The following is a 19,698-nucleotide window of genomic DNA, read 5'->3' on the forward strand; positions in this document are numbered from 1 at the left end:
TACAGGTGGTTCTGCAATAATGTCTGCTTTGTTAATGTGAATTTGGCTGTAACATGATTGTTGAATAGTAGACGCTGTTTGGGTAACGTAAGCTTTTTGCTGTACAGTATTGCGATTTTCGACAGCAATTTCCCTATAATGTCATTTTCTATAGTGTGAGGTGACACAAGAACACAGCTATCGCATTATAGGAGAACTACCCTGTAGTTCATGCTGTTTATAAATTTCATGATATCTGTTTCAACAAGAACCCTAACTTTACTGCACAGCAAGAGGGCAGTATTCAGGTTATGCTGTACTGTTGGTGGATCAGGATATTTCCCAACTAAATAAATAAAACAAAAAACGCTGAATGCTAGAGAACTGAAACTAAAACAGAAATTGCTAGTGAGTGAAAAGTAGCAGATCTTGGGGAGAACGCAGGGTTAATGTTTTGATCCCAGTGACTCTTTGTCAGAACTCACATTTTCCTATCAGCCTGTTCAGAAATGTTGGCAAACAGATAGGACTTGAACTCAGAGCTGCAAGCTCAGAGGTAGGACACTACTATCGCACTTCAAGAGCCTCCTTGCTGTTGAGTCAGTACTGAAGGAATGCTGTAGTGACAAAGATGTAATCTTTTGGCTGAGACTCTAAATTAATGCCCAATGTGGCCAGTCTGATGGATGTAAAATATTCTATACTGTACTACATACCATATACTATGCTGTACAACTTTAAGGCAGGTGAGGCCCCTGGTGTACTGCCCAATGCTAGCCTAATTGATATATTTGTATGACTCACTACCTTTATGAGGTGGACTGTCAGGATATATTTTGTTTTTATGTGATTTACTATTGAATAGAACCACTAAATGTTACCTAAAATAGACCTTCTTTAGACAAGGGAAACAGGAAGTAAAGATGATGGGTGGTTCAGTATTTAGCCCTGCTGCCTCACAGTCCCAGGGACCCAGGTTCAATTCCACTCTCAAACGACTGGTGCGTTCTCCTGGTGTCTGTGTGGGTTTCTTGCCAGGTCCTCTGCTTTCTTCCCACAGTCTAAAGGATATCGCAGGATAAATGTGCTAGCCATGTTAAACTGCCCTGCGGTGTCCAGGGATACATGGGTTAGGTGAATTGGCCACAGGAAATGAAGGGTCATAGGGATAGGGTCTGGGAGTGGGGTGCTCTTCAGAGGGTCAGTGTGGAGTCAGTGGGCTGAATGGCTTGCTTCCACACTGTAGTGATTCTATATTCTAAGAAAAGGCCACAGGGTCTCCAAAAGCCTTTGAAAATTAGTCAAGATAATAACCAGGAAACAAGAGATGCGGAAGTCAATGATGTTTCATAGTGAGATCACATTTTTAATCTTGCTGAAAAGCCCATTTGAATAATGATGACCAACTTTGGCTGCATTTGTTTGCTGACCTCGGCAATAATCCATCATTACTACTGCTGTTTCAACCAAGTCACTTTCAGGGGCTCTCTTGCCTTCTGTCGCATCCTGCAGTGATTCAGCAATCAGCACAAGAACACCGAAGTACACAGTGACATGACGGAAGACAGGGAACATGCATGGCAAAGCAACTTGCAAATCACCCCATTCTCCAGTCGAGGCTGATGGCTAAATATATGGCCATAAACTGTAGGCATAAGCATTCAATTATAATGTTAACTTGATACCCAGAGCAATAGCCCCACACACACGTACCAGTTTTTGAGAGGAATAATTAGTCTCATTCTCTTAGATCTGTCTCTGCACTCTTCTATAGTTTATTTTAAAGATATGTGCCTTTAAGGATTAATTTAGATCCTATTTCAGTCTCTGTCATGACATCCCAGGCTCTAATGACGACCCTGCACCTTAAACAAAACATCCTATGGTTGTGTCCTTTGTGATTCAAACAATGGGAGAAGTAATTTAAACTGTTGAAAAGCTAGCTGGTACTATTTGTGGGCATGGAGAGTAAATACCACCATAAACTGGTTGGGTGAAATGGTCTGTCTCTGTGTTCTGTCTCACCCTTGTTGAGTTTCTGCAGTGACAGACCACAGCGAGAGGTTAGCCTCCATCTTCTTTGCTTTTCCCCGCAAAGGAACTGCGGATCACCTTGTCCCTCATTTCAGGAAACCAGTCTCGGACGCTCACAGTCAGAGCGATCCACCATGGGTAATAAATCTCCCGAGCTCTCACGGCTCCTCCTTTGATGATAGCCAGTGCAGATTCAGAAGCTGGCGAAACCATCATTCTAATGTTCATGGTTCTACAGGAGAAGCAAATGATCAAGGATAAATCAACAGCCTTGTTAGATAAATGAACAAAGATTTTTGTTTTTGCAGGCATCAAGACAGAATTACAAGAATATCAAACCTCGAAGGGAACAACGCAGACTGAAGGCTGAGAGAGACAGATTTTTAATCAGTAAGGGAATCAAGAGTGATAGGGGAAAGGGAGCAATGTGGATTTGAGGATTATCAGATTAGCCACAATTGTGATCAATGGCAGAGCAGACTCCATGCGCTGAATGGCCCACTTCTACTCCAACATCTTAAGATCATGGTAAAAGAAACGCGATAAACATAACAGGGGACAAAACAGGCACGTCCTTAATCTATTATGGTAAAGTCAGCATTTGATACAGTCTCCCAATTGACCAAACAGAATAGCTTGTGCAGGCAGTTCAGAGTCAATCACATCCGTAGCCGAGACTGGGATAGAGTGGGTTTTATTTCCCATGAAACATCAGTGAACTAGATGGATTTGACAATAATGGTTGCATCATCCCCATCACTTCCAATTCCAGGGTCGGTTACAGAGAAAGGCTGGCACGGTGACTCAGTGGTTAGCACTGCTGCTGTGCTGCTCCAGTGACCCAGGTTCGATTCCACCAGGTACCGTGGTGAGATTCAAACACACAACCCCAGCACCTTAACCTTGCTCTTGGATAACCAGCCTGGCAACCTTACCCGCTGTGTGCTCGTGGGTTGGGATGAGCCTAAACACCAGCAGGGACAGGTCATTTGCCATGCAATCTACACTGCCTTGCTTCACGGGCCTGCTCACACCTACTTGACTTTCTCCATAGTTGAATCGGTGTCAATCATTCCAAGGATGCACAGTGTGATTGACACGTTTCTCCCCTGCAATGCGAGCTCATGACGCAGGGAGGTAAAGAAACCATCCAGAGCAAATTTTGAAGCTGAATATGATGCTGCATAAGGAATGGCCAGCTTTCCTGTTGGAGAGAAATTAAACAGTAAATTGCTTACGCCTCTTAATTTTCAAGTCATCTATGCCACCATGGTTCTAGCTGCCCTCTGTTCTCTAGCAAAGTTGTGCGTTGTAAACTTTACAAGGCAATCTAGCTTGTATAAGGTTGCATAGGGTAGGTAGCAGAGAAAAGGTGGCACAGTGGTTCAGTGGTTAGCACCACTGCCTACTGCAACAGGGATGCAGGTTCGATTCCACCCTGGGCTATGTTATGGAGGGGGAAATAGTCAAATCCCTCTGATAGTTAAACCAAAGCACACATCCCAATCTGTTATGACGGGAGTAGAGGTTCCCTTCTCATAACTACACCCAAAGGAAGCTCAACTTTCCCCTTATAATCTGTTAAAAGAAAGAAAATCCCTGATCCACTTTACAAATAGCAAGAAACAATGCATTTACTTCACCCTAGCGAACAAAGAACAAAGAAAATTACAGCACAGGAACAGGCCCTTCGGCCCTCCAAGCCTGCGCCGATCCAGATCCTCTATCTAAACCTGCCGCCTATTTTCCAAGGTTCTTTAGCCCTCTGCTCCCTGCCCATTCATGTAAATGTCTAGATACATCTTAAATGACGCTATCATGCCCACCTCTACCACCTCTACTGGCAACGCGTTCCTGGCACCCACCACCCTCTGTGTAAAGAACTTTCCACACATATCTCCCTTAAAACGTTTCCCCCTCTCACCTTGAAACCGTGACCCCTAGTCATTGATTCCCCCACTCTGGGAAACAAACTTCTAGCTGTCCACAATGAACAAATTAACTGAATTACTAACAAGCTGAACAATTCCCCCCAGGCTACTAACTATTCCCTAACTGGCTTAAATTCTACTGGAGTGCTGTTCAAATATACAAAAGTCCCACTGATATAAACCCAATTAATAAGACAACAAAAAAATTAAAACTTAATCTCTCCAAATTCACACAGACTGTGTCTTCTGGAATTGTCTGCCTTTTTCATAATGCCACAAATACCTTTCTTCTGCTGGTTTTCCTGCCAGGGATGTTTTTCTCTGTACTTGCTTCAGTGAGGACTTTTACCTCGAAATGCTGTGGTACCTTTTAAGGTTAGATGGTACATTCTCTAATACATAGATAACTGTGAGAGCCAATTTCTCTCTCTCTCTCTAGAGCACCTGGAAGAAACCTATTCAGACACGGGGAGAATGTGCGGACTCCACATACAGAGTCAAGATAGAGAGAGTGAGCTGAGCGTTCTTAACCTGGGTGATTGGCAATTAACACTGGGATCTCTGTCCAACTGCCCCTTTCTTTATACCTGTCATGATAAAGCAATTTTTCTTACTTTGGATTCATTCGATGTTGACAACATTAGCATCAGATTTAAATCTGATAGGTTTTCAGTATGAAAGGGCTTGGTTTAAATTGATTGGCTAAATTTGAAAACTGTTGTCGTGCCAAAAAAATGCTGCTGGGTCTTTCAATCTAAATATTTCAATTTTAGATACTCTCTGTACTGGCTGCTTCCAGCTGCTGCACAAAGACATACATTTTAAAAAATCTCTAAGCCACAGAAAAAAAAACACCTCACCTCTTAAAGGGACCACACAATCTTTCTCCCTTACTATTTTTACAAACACGTTCTGGATTTCTACTGTCCAATTCATGACTTTTCTATGCAAGTTTGTAACAGCTGACTCTCTGTGTGGAGTTTGCACATTCTCCCTGTGTCTGCATGGGTTTCCTCCGGGTTCCTCCCACAATCCAAACTTGTGCAGGTTAAGGTGGATTGGCCATGGAAAATTGCCCATGGTGTCCAGGGATGGGCATGATAGGTGGGTTAGCCATGGGGAATGTGGAGTTTCTGCGATGGGGTTGGGGGCTGGGTGTGGATGGGACGCTCTTCAGTGGGTTGGTGTGGACTTGATGGGCTGAATGGCCTGCTTCCACATTACAGGTATTCGATGAAATAGACCATTCAACACAACTAGTCCTTGCTGGTGTTTATGCTCTATTTGAGCCCCCTCTCATCTTACCTAATCTGAATCTATCAGTGTATGCATTGATTCATCTCTCCCTCAATTACTTGTCCAGCTTCCCTTTCAATATGCTCATAGTACAAGGTTCAATCACTCCTGTGAGGACAAATTCTGCCTTCTTCACTACTCTGTAGATAAAAAACTTTGCTTGAATTTCATATTGGATTTTTTTGCTAACTACTTATGCCATCTAGTTATACTCTTTGTGAGAATAGGGAAAGTTCTCTCTGTCTCCATTCTATCAAAAACTTTTCATAGTCTTAAAGGCCAGCTCTCCATTTTCTTTTCTCACAATAAACCTGACCCCGTATTAGATTCTCATATTGTATCAGATGGTACACCGGCTCGTTGTTTGGCCAGTGGATTACGGTAGTACAGGGGTGGAACTTGATTTTTTTCCCTATATCCATTTCCACACGTTTTCCAGCAGTTATCAAGGATAGAACCCCTTTGTCAATGGATTCCTCCCTATTACAAAGCCAGAAGCTTTTAGAGTAATTGTCCATCTTTCCTCAGATTAGCTAATGCATCCTGGGGGAAGGCAGTAACATAGTGGTAAAGTCACTGGACTACTAACACAGAACCGTGGCTAACGTTCTGAGGTCATTGGTTTAAATTGCACTGCAGCAGATGGTGAAATTTTAATTCAAATAAAACAAAACCCTAGACTAATGATGACTGTATTGCTGGTTGCAAAATCCTATCTGGTTTATTGGTCCAATTTAAGAAGGAAATCTGCTATTTATATCTAGTGTAGCCTCCATGTAACTCCAGACTCACTGCAATGTGATTGCCTCCCCTATGGGTATTAGGGATGGGCAATAAATGTTGGCCTAGCCAATGAAGCCCATATCCCATGAATAAGCAAAACAAAACACAGGTTTCTGACCTCATCCAGCACCTAATAATAATCATTTATTTTTTTACCTAGGCTAGATGAGTATTTGTTACCCATCCCTCATGTCTTCTGCGGCATTGCTGTGGGCCACCATTTTGAATGACTAGAGCCCAATGGTGTAGGCCGCTGTAAGAACGAAATCACTTCAGGTGAGGAAGGAGCCAGCCCTGTGAGGCTAACTGTAGAACCCCTTTAGAGCACTGTGAGCAGATCTGAACACTACAGTTTAGGAAGGATATTTTGGCCCTGGCGGGAGTTCAACACAGTTTTACAAGGATGATACTTGGACTTCATGGTTTAGGTCAGAGAGATCAGTTAAACTAGGCCTTTATTCTCTAGAATTTAGAAGGTTAAGGGGTATTCTAGTTGAGGTTTCCAGGCAATGAGCAGGGAAATACAGGGTTGATGAAGAAAAATGATTTCCACAGGTTGAAGATTCTAAAATCAGTCTAAGAATTAGGGCCAGGCTATTTGAGAAAGATAAGCAGGAAGAGTAGTGAAGATTTGGAACAAAAACAGAGTTGCTGGAAAAGCCCAGCAGGTCTGGCAGCATCTGTGAGGGAAAAAACGTTCTGAGTTCAGAGGAAGAGTCATCAGACCAGAAACATTAACTCTATTTTTTCCTTCACAGATGCTGCCAGACCTGCTGGGCTTTTCCAGCAACTTTGTTTTTGTTCCTGATTTACAGAATCTAAAGTTCTTTCAGTTTTTAGTGAAGGCTTGGAACTCTATTCCTCAAATGGTGGTCTATGCGAACTCAATCGTTAAATTTGAATCTGAGACAAACTTTTATTGTAGAGTCATAGTCATACAGCACGGAAACAGGCCCTTCTGTCCAACTCGTCTATGCCAGCCAAGTTTCCCAAACTAAACTAGTCCCATTTGACTGAGTTTGGTCCCTAACCTTCCAGTCCTTTTCTATTCATGGACCTGTCCAAATGACTTTTAAATGTTGTACCTGTGCCTGTATCTACCACTTCCTCTGGCAGTTCATTCCACATGCGAACCACCCTCTGTGAAAAGGTTGTCCCCAGGTCCGTTTTAAATCTTGACCCACTCCCCTTAAAAATATGCCCTTTAGTTTTGAAATTCCCAATCCTGGGGAAAAGACTTTATCGAAGCCCCTCATAATTTTATAAACCTCTGTGAGGTCTCCCCTCAACCTCCTACGCTCCAATGAACAAAGTCCCAGCCGTTCCAAATACTCATATCCTCCAGCACCAGTGGCATCCTTGTAAACGCTCTTAAATTTTATTAAATCCTTCCCATAGAAGCGTGACCAGAACTGTACATACAACCACAAAAGTGACTTCACCAACATCCTGTAAACAAAGGTCTCAGGGCCCGAGACAGGCAGATGGAGTTAGGCCACAGCTCAGCCATAATTTTACTGAATGGCAGGGGAAGCTCAGGGGACGGAATGGATTACACTTGTTCCTATATTCTTAAAAGTAAAATAGGCAGCAATGGGAACAGAATTCCAGCCAAACCCTTACCACAAAGAGAAGAGATGACAACAATGGACCCATTGTTTTTGATTAAAGTGGGGAATGCAGCAGCTGTCAGCCGGACATAACTCAGGAAGTTCACCTGAAACATTTAAGAAGAAAAAAAATGTGATCAAAGGGAAGTTTGTTCAATACACTGCTGGAAACATAAGGTTCTGCATGGTCCACAACGACTCCGCAAAAAATAGTGTGCCATTAACCATGAACTGGGAGGTATGGCCACAGTGTGCCAGTAATCCAGTGGGCCAGGTTAACGCTTTGGGGGAATGAATTCAAATTCTACCAGGTTATGAATTTGAAACAATAAAAATCAGGAATGAAGCAGCGATAGTAATTGGAACCAGGTGGACCTTGTTGACTGCAAGATCCTTGATTGCGGTTGTTAAACTGCGCCAATCAGGAAAGCCTTGACTGACTAATATAACCAGGAGATTAGAATCTCCTTGGCTGAGGACTGACTCCAAGCTGGCTGGCCATAGTCAGTGTACTGAGCACTAGTGCAGATGTGGTAAATGGAGTATACTGTGTTGATGGGACAAAAGTCCTTGTGCAGTTATTTGAGCAGCCACAAAACTAATGCTTTTGCTGGAAAAATGCTTACATCATTCTCCTGTCCTATGGGTTTCTTCATTAAAAAAAAGTTCATTGAAATTTTTTAAGAGCCCTTTATCGCATGAACACCATCATTTTTCGAAAATTTATTCTCTCGTGGTCAGTGGGCCCAACTGGTTGAACCAGTTTAAGAGTTAGCTTTTCAGTCAGAAATATTGTCAGCAATGGTAAAATTAAACGGAAACCACGAGATGTACAGAGGCAGGACAAGAAAGGGAAAGATACAGGGAGGCAAGGCCATGACAGACCGAGAGAAGGATCATACAGTCAGCAAATACAATGTGGGCCTTGGGTGAAAAATACAGACAATGCCTGTGTAGGCCGTGGGGAAAGGAGGACTACTTCTCAATACTTGGGTGAAAAATACAGACAATGCCTGTGTAGGCCGTGGGGAAAGGAGGACTACTTCTCAATACTTGGGTGAAAAATACAGACAATGCCTGTGTAGGCCGCGGGGAAAGGAGGACTACTTCTCAATACTTGGTAAGAACTAACTCTGGGTAAGGTACTCAATGCTTAACATGATGCGTATAAAAACCTGAAGATTTGTGGCAGCTTTACAGTGTCCTATTCTGGAAATGTACATTCCAAACAATACACTATAAATGGTTAGAATTTTTCAAAACTTCCTTAATTCAAGGGCAGTCGCGTAAGATTGGAAGACAATAATATGGCTCCTTTATTCAAAAAGGGGAGGGAGACAGAAAGCTGGAAACAATAGGTTGGTTGGCTTAAAATCTGTCCGAGGAGAAAAATGTTAGAAGTAATTACTAAAGAATTCATAATGAGGCACATGGATAAGTTCAAGGTAATCAGAAAATGTCCCCATGGTTTTGTGAAAGGGAGATCAGTTATTTGAATTTGAGTTCATTGAGAAGGTAATATGTGCTGTGATTAAAAAAATTGAACTGGTGGATTTACTGTATTTAGATTTCCAGAAGTCATTTGATAAGGTGCCACATCAAATGTTATTACAGAAGATAAAGGCTCATGGTGCAGGGTATAGAATATTAACAGTGAAGAGTGGCTAGCTGACAGAAAGCAGAGGGTAGGCGTAAATAGTTACGGAGATAGTAGGAACTGCAGATGCTGGAGAATCTGAGATAACAAGGTGTAGAGCTGGATGAACACAGCAGGCCAAGCAGCATCAGAGGAGCAGGAAAGCTGACATTTCAGGCCTCGATACTTCTTCAGAAGGTTGTAGGCCTGAAACATCAACGTTCCTGCTCCTCTGATGCTGCTTGGCCTGCTGTGTTCATCCAGCTCTACACCTTGTTACATCAGTAAGTATAAATAGATTTTTTTCAGGTCGATGAGATGCAATGAATGATGTGCCACACAGGTCAGTGTTAGGACCTCCGCTGTTTACAATTTATTTGTATAACTTAGACAAAGGTAAGAAGGTGTGGCTGCCAAATCTACTGATGACACAAAGACAGAAAAGTAAGTGGTGATGAGAACATAAGGAGGGTACACGAGGATATTGATAAGTTAAATGAGTGGGCAAAGATGTGGCAAATGGAGTATAACGAGAAAACATGTGTAATGGTCCATTGTGGCAGGAGGAATAAAGTAGAAGTATATTATCTAAAATTTGTGAGAGTACTCAGCTCTGAGCTGCAGAGGTATCTGTGTGCCCTTCATCGTGAACTGTAAACGGCCAGTTTGTAGAACAGCAAAGATGTGAGAAGTTAATAGAATGTTATCATTTATCACATGTGGAATTGAATACAAAAGTAGGAAGATTATGATTTGTTTACACAGAGCACTGGTGTGACCACATCTGGAGTACTGTGCACAATGATGGTCACCTTATTTAATGATGGATATAAATGTGCTGGAGGCAGGTCAGAGGAGGTTTACTACACTAAAGCCTGGAATGGGTGGGTTGTCTCATGAGGAAAAGTTAGTCAGTCTAGGCTGAGCTTTAGAAGAGGACGAGGCAACTTGATTGAAACAGGGCAAAGTTGGAGAAGATACTTCCTCTTATGGGTGAATCTAGAACTGGGGATCACTGTCTGAAAAAAAACAGGCAATGCCAATTTAAAACAGAGACGCAAACAGCCAACCAGTTGCTTTTTGCACTTCAGCCAAAGCATATTTAAAGAAATTTTTTAAAAATTCGTTATTTCCATCTGAACGAAAAACTCACTTGCATCAGCCAACTGACATTCTCAGCATTTCCATTCCACATCTGGAAGGGATCATACCCAATGTGATTCAAGACTAAATAATCCAAAGAACCTGAGAGAAATATGAAGCAAAGGAAATAACATTCCGCTTTTGTCCCATTGATTTAACTTCTAAAACACAGTTCCACATGCTTTCTCATCCATTGCTGAACTCAAGGGGCATTGTAACATCTTCCACATTACTTTAAATTGATAATAAATTCTACCTTCAAATATTTGATCGACCCTGGTGCAATTCACAGTTTGCACACTTCAGATCCTACAGTTAATACGTAGACATCTGTTTTAAAATATTCATTGTTATTAATTGAATATTTCACTGCTGGTGTAAAAAGATGAAATACATAGTCATTCATATAGCACAAGAGGATGCCACCAACCCATCATCCTGGTTCTCTGGAAGAGGCATCCAATTATACCCAATCACTCCCCAACGCTGACTGTCTTTTCCCCACCCACCATTCTCTCCTCTCCAAAGTATTTCCCGTTCGAAAGTCAGTATTGAATCTACTTCCATTGGCAGCAGATTACAGACTGTAGCAACTTGCCAGTTAAAATAAGGTCTTGTCTTGGCTGCTTCCCCTCACCCACTCCCAACAACACTCCCAACCCCAGATCCTAACTCCGATTTGAAGAGTGAAACATTTACCCAGCTTCTCCAGCGCAAACTGCACCACCAGCTCTGGGTTCATTGGAAGTGACATATCCACAGGATAGGAATAGACTTTCTTTGCACCTAGTTCCAGACATTTCTCCGCAACCTTTTGAAATAACAGCATAAACTGAAGAACTGGTTAGTTCATGTCCAAAACATAAGAAGCTCAGGGTCATACAGCATGGAAACAGACCCTTCGGTCCAACCAGTCCATGCCAACCATGTTCCCAAACTAAACTAGTCCCACCTGCCTGTGCTTGGCCCATATCCCGCCAAACCTTTTCTATTCATGTACTTACCCGAATGTATTTTATTCATTGTAATTTGCCCTCATGACGTTTTCTCCTCATACCTTAAAAATGTGTCCCCTTGTCTTGAAATCCCCCATCCTAAGGAAAAGGCAAGTACTTTTAACTCTAACTCTACCCCTCATTATTTTATACATTTCTATAAGGTTGCCTCTCTACCTGTTATGTTCCAGTGAAAAAAGTCCCAGCCTATCCAGCCTTTCCTTATAACTGAAGCCTTCTGTTCCCAGCAACATCCAGGTAAATCTCTTCTGAACCCTCTCCAGTTACAGAAGTTACATCCAGAGAATTGAAGGAGGTGCCTGCAGAGATAGTGAAAGCATTGGTGGCTACTTTTAAAGATGCTACAGATTCTGGAAAGTATTTCATATTAGAAAATAGCAAATGTAACCCCAGTATCAAAGAAGGGGCTGAAAATAGAGCATTAAACATCTGTTAGCTTGATGTTAATAGTAGAGTAAAATGTTAGAAACAGTTATAAAGGGTATGAAAATTAGATTCTCAGAAAATAGTGATATGATTGGGAGCATCAATTTAAGAAAGGAAATTATCTTTGAAAAATGGGATTTTTGAGCATGTTATTTGTAGCACAGATATTGGAGAACAAGAGGATACCAAGTATGTGGGTTTTCAGAAATATTTTGCCAAGGTCCCACACAAGAGGCAGGTAAACAAAATTCAAGCACATTGTGTTGGAGTAATATATTGTTTTGGATTGAGAATTGGTTAATAGATAACAGACTGGGGATAAACTGGTCATTCTCAGTGGGAAGCTGTTACTGGTGAGATACAGCAAGGATCAGTGCTGAAACCACAGCTGTGACCCCAATCTACAACAATTATCTGGATGTGGGGAGCAAATGCAATGTTTCCAAATTTGCTCATGTTACAAAACCTGGTGGGAATGTAATTTGAGGAGGATGCACTGGGGCTTCAAGGGGTCTTGGACAGGCTAAGTAATAAGCAAGAACATGGCAGATAGAATACAATATGGATGTACGAGAAGTTATACACTTTGATAGAAAACAGAAAGACAAAGTATTTCTTAAATAGCAAGAGGTTGTTTATCACCAAAGGTTAATAGACACATTGCTGATATGTCACCGACAATATGACATTGACAGTAAAAGATGTGAGATTTATTCCATCAGGCAGAAGATACAAAAGCTTGAACACATACACCAAAAGATTCAAGAACAGCTGCTTCCCTGATATTATTAGACTGTTCAATGGACCTCTCTAACTTCAAATAATTGTTGATCTTGCTTTGTACACCTCCTGTGTAGCTGTAACCTGTATGCCTCACTCTGTCGAAGTGCCCAATGATCTGTATGTCCCTGTTTGCTATGATCTGCCCGTGCTGCTCACAAAACAAAGCTTTTCACTGTACTTAGGTACATGTGACTGCAATAAATCAAACAAAATCAAATCAAATCAGAATATATACCAGGACTAAAGAGCATGCTTCAGGACAGAAAAGGAACGATCACATATACTTTAATCTCACTATCCCAGAGATCTGTGGAAATTCAATTATTAAGCACATTCAAGACTAAAATCGACAGATTTCTTGATACTAATGACATTAAGAGATACAGTTGCAGAAAAATGGTGTCAAAGTGGACGATCAACCATGATCTAAGATGGACTCAATAGCCTGCTCCTATAGTGAATTGGAAACTTAGCATGACATCTCTTTTCAGTTCTATTTTCTTTGGCTTCAACCCTGCAACTTTCCTTACTTGTTTTAGACGAGTTTCATTGCGTGCAGTTATTACAAGTTCAGCACCAAATCTGGCATAATGATATGCCATCTGTTCCCCTATTCCTCTACTTGCACCAGTCAGTAGGACACGGGAACCAGTGAGTAACTCTGTTCAAAAATAAACAAAATTATGAGAATGTCACAAATCACATAGGACTATTTTTATTAAAGACTTTATTCGAGCAAATGACAAGGTTGCATGTTTGCTGCCATAACTTTGGATTAGAGTATAAAGTCAGTAGTACAAGTGTGAGCACAATCTGTGTTGTAATTGTAGTGATTAGAAAGTGAAGATAACAAGGAATGGCCTAAATAGATCCAAATGTACTTTTGACATCCTGTGCACAAACTCCACTGATAATTGACTGTTTTCTGCCGTCTTGCAAATTCCTCCCTCACTCCACTGATTTACACAGACTCACTTAAAACACACAGCACTTAAACAGGCCTTTTACCCGAACAGGTTCATATCTGTTTTTGTGCTTCACTCAAGCCTCTCTGATCTCTCCTCCTCTACCTCTATGAGCATACACCCTTCTCTCATGTGTTCTTCTCTTGCCTCTGCTTTAATCCATCAATACAATTTATCCCAACTTATCACTCCCTGTGGAAGGACTCTTATGGTATAGTAGTAGTGTTCCCAGATCTTGGTCATAAGGTCCAGGTTTTTATCCCACCTACCCCATGCATATATCATAATATATCTGAACAGGATTGTTAAAACACACCTACCAGTCCCTGTGGTAGCTATTCTACATTCTCACCATCCAATCAGTTATAGCATGCTATGCTATGCATCAATTGACTGCCATGTTTCCTTCACTGCACCAGTAAGTTGCATTTGTATAGCAAACATCCTAAGCCACCTCACAAGAGCATAATGAAATAAAATCTGACACCTTGCTAATAGAGCACACAACTAAAAGCTTGGCCAGGAAGGTCGGTCTTTCTGCACTGACTATACAATGCTTTGCGTCCTGCAGTGATGTGTACACAATATAAACTGAAGTCTTTCCTAAATTAGGTATTTGGAGCAGAACAGGACATTGTGGGCGATACATCAATTCCCAACAACTGGGGCCCAGCTTTTACAGGGTCACACTTTGCTAGAGTTTGGAGGATTATGGGAACTACACAGCCTGAAGCAGCCCCAGGGTCTGTGATTTCTGTCCTTGCCCCTAGTTTGAATAAATAGTAGAATATTAAAGAAAAATACTGAATTCAGCAGAGGAAATCGTCTGTTTTGTATAGTTAAATCACGAGGCTGACATTTAAAAAAAACAGATTCAAAAAAAGCTTGCGGTTGTTGGATTCACAAGATGGAACAGGATTGGCATCTGACAGGAAGGAAAGGTCATAGCAAAAATAAAGAAATACATTCATCACACAAACTAAAGAGAAACCAGCTCTTTATAAAGCTTTGTAATAGAGTTAACAAGAAATTGGCCTCATTAGTCCCTTCATAGTCGCTGGGTCAAAATTCTGGAATTTCTTCCCTAATGGCATTGCGGGTCAACCTATAACTGGTGGACTGCAGCAGTTCAAGAAGGCAGCTCACTACTACCTTCTCAAGGGCAACTAGGGATAGGCAAAAAATGCTGGACCCAGCCAGCAATGCCCACATCCCACAAAATGAACAGAGAAAAAGAATTAGAGATAATGGGAACTGCAGATGCTCCTCTGATGAAGGGTCTAGGCCCGAAACGTCAGCTTTTGTGCTCCTGAGATGCTGCTTGGCCTGCTGTGTTCATCCAGCCTCACATTTTATTATCGAGAAAAAGAATTAGTTGTTTTCACACTGTTATTTTCAATTTATCAAAATAATGTAATATAGAGTCCAGCTTTATTGATAAATTGAGAATAGAATGTGTGGATACAATTTGTATTTCTTTGAGGTTAAATTGTTAAAATTGTTAAAAACACTCAAAAGACTTTAGGAGAGATGAAAATGGACTGTTTCCACTAAATCAGTGGGGAAGCTAGAACCAGGGAAAGAACTTCTAAAATTAGAGTGAGGCTTTTCATTGGTGAACTTTTTCAATGGAAACAGTGGTGGAAATCAAACTCTCACTCAAAATATTACTGAGGGTGAACATTAATTGAAAACTTTAAAAACCAAGTCGAATCACTTTTGTTGGCTAAGAGTATTAGGGGTTTCAGGATTGAAGTGAATAAAATCAGAGTTGAGAAAGGCCCTGAGTTTTTTTTTGCTTTCAATTCAAATTCCAATGGACAGAAAGCAGACATTGGTTCATTATCACCAATAGGAAACAATCTTGTAGAAACCACAGCCAATTTTTCACTAGAACCGATCCACTGCCAAGTGAAGTTCACAGAATAATAGGGTGGACTCCGCATTTTTTGAGATTGCTTTCCTACTGTTGATGTTTCACTTGTTGTGAAACAAAATTCTAGGCAATACTTCTCAAGTGAATGGAAACTAAAAACCGATACAGTGTAAAATCAGTTACCAATTCATTACCAAACTGTTTTGCAGGGCTGGAATGGACCAGTGTCATCCTGCCGCTACTTCCAATGCCTCCCACCCACCACCCCAGCACCCCAAAGGCCACACATCTGACCCTCAGACATGATGTTCACTCCTCTCACCCCCTACGTTATGAACAGAGAGTTGGGATAAGCCTCAGCTCCATAAGCCTAAAGTGGGAGGGAGTGCCCTGGATGGTGGAGCTTTGGTTCAGCCTACAGGGCGAGGGTTACTAATGGGAGCAGGGCCTGACAATCCCAAAAGGGTTTGGAGATAGACAGAGGGCTACCAGATGCTGAGGCACATTGTCTCAAAGGCTGGCTCTAGAGCTTCATCCCATGTTGAAAGAGAGACCAAGAAAGCAAAGGACAGCCTTCCAACTCTCACTCCTCACTAATCACTCCTCATACCTCATCCAGGTCAGTGCATGCCAGCTTAAATCCTCCCATATTCCCTTATACCCCCGGGGTCAACATATGGTTACCAACATACTCTCCTGGTCCCTTATAGACCCCATGCCAATTTTGCATCTACTAGCATCAACCCACAGCCCTAACCACCACCTTTTGTCCTTTCACATTCCATGCTAACTCACACCATATCCATCAGAGACACATCTCAGGACTCAGGTTGAGAAGGAATAACATCAAATTCTAAGTGTCCACTGATTACTTAACAATTTTTAAAAAATGGTTCATTGATCAAAGCCCGTTCATCGATTACTAATCCCTCATAAAACCCAACATTCATCCAAGTACTTAATCCCAAATAAAATCAAGCATCTGTATCCAGAGCCCCACATTGTATAACCACTTGGAATTCTCAATTAAACTGTGTCAAAATAGCACCCCGATGTGACAACGGTAGATTGTTGAACTAGTCATAGAGCACAAATTTGATAATGATAGCCCTAGGGCTGATATGTGTAAATGGTGAAATAATGTGCACAGATTTAAGAAGAAACGTTTTTATGTTTACAATATATCAAATGGCTTGGATGAAGAAAGTGAACATCAAGTTTGAGCAAAATAAATGCCAAAGAAATCAGTTGATAACCTTAAAAAATGAGCAATTAGTAATAAAAAAAATTGCCTCTCAAAATGTCAAGTAGCAGAGAAAACAGATAAAACTTTTTGTTGCTGTTTTGTTTAAGTGTCAGTGAGAAATAAACTTGAGTGCAACCCCTCATCACCAGGGAAAGGGAAGATGAGAGGAGCTAAGTTTAGGTGTTAGCTTTAACAAACATCAGTGTGCAATTACATCTGGTGTTGTACCCTCCAAACTGACCTGGGCAAAACTCATGCAAAAGTGAGAGAGAAAAAGGCCTTACTGACTGGATTTTCCTCCTCATGCAGCTTAGTGCATAGTTAGGTTTCAGAGGACGTGTTGAGTTCACTGCTCATCCCCAGTCCCAGGTTCTCATTTAGTCTCTCCCTCCCCTTCTCACACACTCCCTGTTTTCGCAGTGCCTCATTCACACACCTCCCCTGTTATTTTCACACACAGGCCCCTTCTCTTTCACTTCTTCACATAACACTCCACCTCTTCTCTCACTGACAAACACTCTCTGCCTCACTCTCTCAGACCCATCTACTCTCTCACTTGAGGGGTGTGTTTAGGTCTCACCTCAGTACTAACACTTTCAGAGAACTGCAACCTTACACAACATGCCCTTCGCTCTCTCCCTCCTTCTCTCTCTCTCTCATACACACTGTCTCTATCCCGCTTACAGGCTGTGCCTCTCTTTCTCATACTCATACATTCAGGCTTTCTTTTCTCAGAGATGCTGTCTTTCTCTCATCTCACTTAAAGACTGTCTCTCTCTCTCTCTATTTCACTCTCTCACACACACCAAATTCTGGACTTTGTGCCCCTCTAACTCAAACTCTGTGTCACTCACCTTCTTAGTCAAGAGTCTGGATTTTAAAAGCACCTGCTGGGTGTATTTTTTGTGTTCTTCATGGAATACAATAAAAAGGTGAATTTAACACACACTCAAATACATGATTCACACTCAAATACATGACACAGAAACAGCTAATAAAGCAACAACAACTTGTACACAGCACTTTTAAGGTAATAAAAACTTTGAGGGTGCTTCACAGGAGTGTAATGAAATAAGATTTGATACTGAGAATACAAGAATATGTTAAGTCAGATGACCAAAAGCTCAATCAAGGGGCTACATTTTAAGAAGAGTCCTAAAGTGGAAAGCACAGTAAGAGGAGGAGAGGTGTAGGGAGGGAATTGCAGAGATTAGGAGATAGGCAGCTGCAGCATATTCAGCAATGTTGGATCAATTAAAGTTGGGAAAGCTCAAATTTACCCTAAAGATTGCAGAATAAATTGCATCAAAAACCTTAAAATTCCTTACCAAAATCAAAATTGTCTCTCCACAATATTGCCAAAAGCCCTGCAGAAACCGTTAAAATGAGAATGAAAAAGCTTTTAAAGCCTGCCATTTCTGAGTATCCAAATTCCAACGGCAAAGCATGGTGAATGAGAGGTTTTATTGACACGTTAGTTATCGTGAGTGCTGTTGGCAATACTAGTATTTATTGGCTATCTCTGAGAAGTGCGTAAAGTTTTACTGCTCACTTTAGATTGAATTGCAGCATTGCAAGATTAAAGTTATTTATTCCATGAAACAAAGTGGTCGAATGTTGATGAAGGGACACTGGATCAGGGTTTGTAGTCACTGCAATATTTTATAACCACCCCTTAACTTCTGGCTTCTAATTCTAAACTTTACTAAATTCAACTTCCACTATTTGCTCTGACAGAGTCTGTACCCAGATTCCCAGAACATTACCTGGGTCTCTGGATTAACAGTTCAGCAATAATAGCATTAGTCAATCATTGGTGAGACCACTTCCAAAAGTAGTCTCACGAATGTCTGGTACAACTGCAAAATGAGGTCCGAACTCCTATACTCAATGCTCTGCCCAATTAAGGAAAGCGTGTCAAAAGCCTTTACGAACCTTGTTTACTCGTGATGTCATTTACAATGAGCTATGAACCTGCAACCCTAGATCAGTATGTTCAACAACTCTCCAGGGTTCTACCATTAACTACGTAAGTCCTGCCCTGGTTTCCTTACTAAAACGCAACACTTCGCATTTATCTCAATTAAACTCCATCTGCTATTTCTCAGGCCATTGGCCCATCTGATCAAGATCCCTTTGTACTCTTAGATAATCTTCTTCACAGTCCACTATGTCAGCAATTTTGGTGTCATTTGAAAACTTCCTAACCATACCTCCTATATTCTCATGATCTCCTGATGTCCCTCATGGCACAGATACATGACCTGATCTCCCTCATCTAGTAGGATGACAGCATGCCCGCAGATCTCTGAAATGCTGTAATGGTAAAATGAAAGGAGTTATGACTAATTGTAGTAACTGCAGTAGAGTATACCTGATGCCCACGACGGGGATGGTCATTACAAGAAGCGTCCTCAACATTTGGAGTCGCAGGATCAGAAGCAGCAGTGGCCAGCGTGTTGCTCTGCCCCTCCCCCTCAGGCTACAAATCTAATATTTCTTGCTGTTCTGTGGCAGGACCTTTGACGTCCCTGAGTGTCAGTGGCTTCCAGAGCCAGAGGCTAATGCGTCCACACAACATTTGGCATGCAGCTTAGAGGGAAAATTGCTTTGAGGTCTGAACCCCATCCCACCTCATAGAATCATGGAAATGTACAGCACGGCAACAGACCCTTTGATCCAACTCATCCTTGCGACCAGATATCCTAAATGAAGTCCCATTTGCCAGCATTTGGCCCATATTCCTCTAAACCTTTCCTATTCATATGCCCATCTTTTTAGATGTTGTAATCATACCAGCCTCTAGCACTTCCTTTGGAAGCTTATTGCATACATACACCACCCTCTGCGTGAAAATGTTGCCCCTTAGATCCCCTTTAAAACTGTCTCCTCTCCTTGAACCTATGCCCTCTAGTTTCAGACTCTCATAGGTCTCTCGACCCATCCACCAATAATCACCCCTACCCAGCTCTCG

At 41.6% G+C, this 19,698-nt stretch overlaps 1 protein-coding gene across 3 annotated transcripts; it reads right to left on the minus strand.

Annotated features, from left to right (window-relative positions):
* Positions 1–1,367: 1,367 nt before the first annotated feature.
* Positions 1,368–18,202, minus strand: hsd11b1la (hydroxysteroid (11-beta) dehydrogenase 1-like a). 3 transcript variants are annotated; one of them, XM_048560015.1, is made up of 8 exons: positions 18,053–18,202; positions 17,579–17,634; positions 13,168–13,296; positions 11,112–11,223; positions 10,423–10,514; positions 7,647–7,740; positions 3,052–3,217; positions 1,368–2,245 (listed from the first exon to the last, which is right to left on the minus strand). In XM_048560015.1, exons 1-8 carry the CDS (start codon positions 18,138–18,140, stop codon positions 2,044–2,046), a joined length of 939 nt encoding a protein of 312 aa, XP_048415972.1. In that variant the 5' UTR covers positions 18,141–18,202; the 3' UTR covers positions 1,368–2,043. The 3 variants fall into 3 exon arrangements, with proteins under 3 accessions (XP_048415972.1, XP_059494482.1, XP_048415974.1); XM_059638499.1 differs by lacking the exon at positions 17,579–17,634 and having other exon boundaries at positions 13,168–13,298; XM_048560017.1 differs by lacking the exons at positions 17,579–17,634; positions 18,053–18,202 and adding an exon at positions 17,009–17,076.
* Between the last annotated feature and the right edge of the window lie 1,496 nt (positions 18,203–19,698).

The sequence above is a fragment of the Stegostoma tigrinum genome, chromosome 30 (assembly GCF_030684315.1).
Source record: "Stegostoma tigrinum isolate sSteTig4 chromosome 30, sSteTig4.hap1, whole genome shotgun sequence".
Classification (NCBI taxonomy): domain Eukaryota; kingdom Metazoa; phylum Chordata; class Chondrichthyes; order Orectolobiformes; family Stegostomatidae; genus Stegostoma; species Stegostoma tigrinum.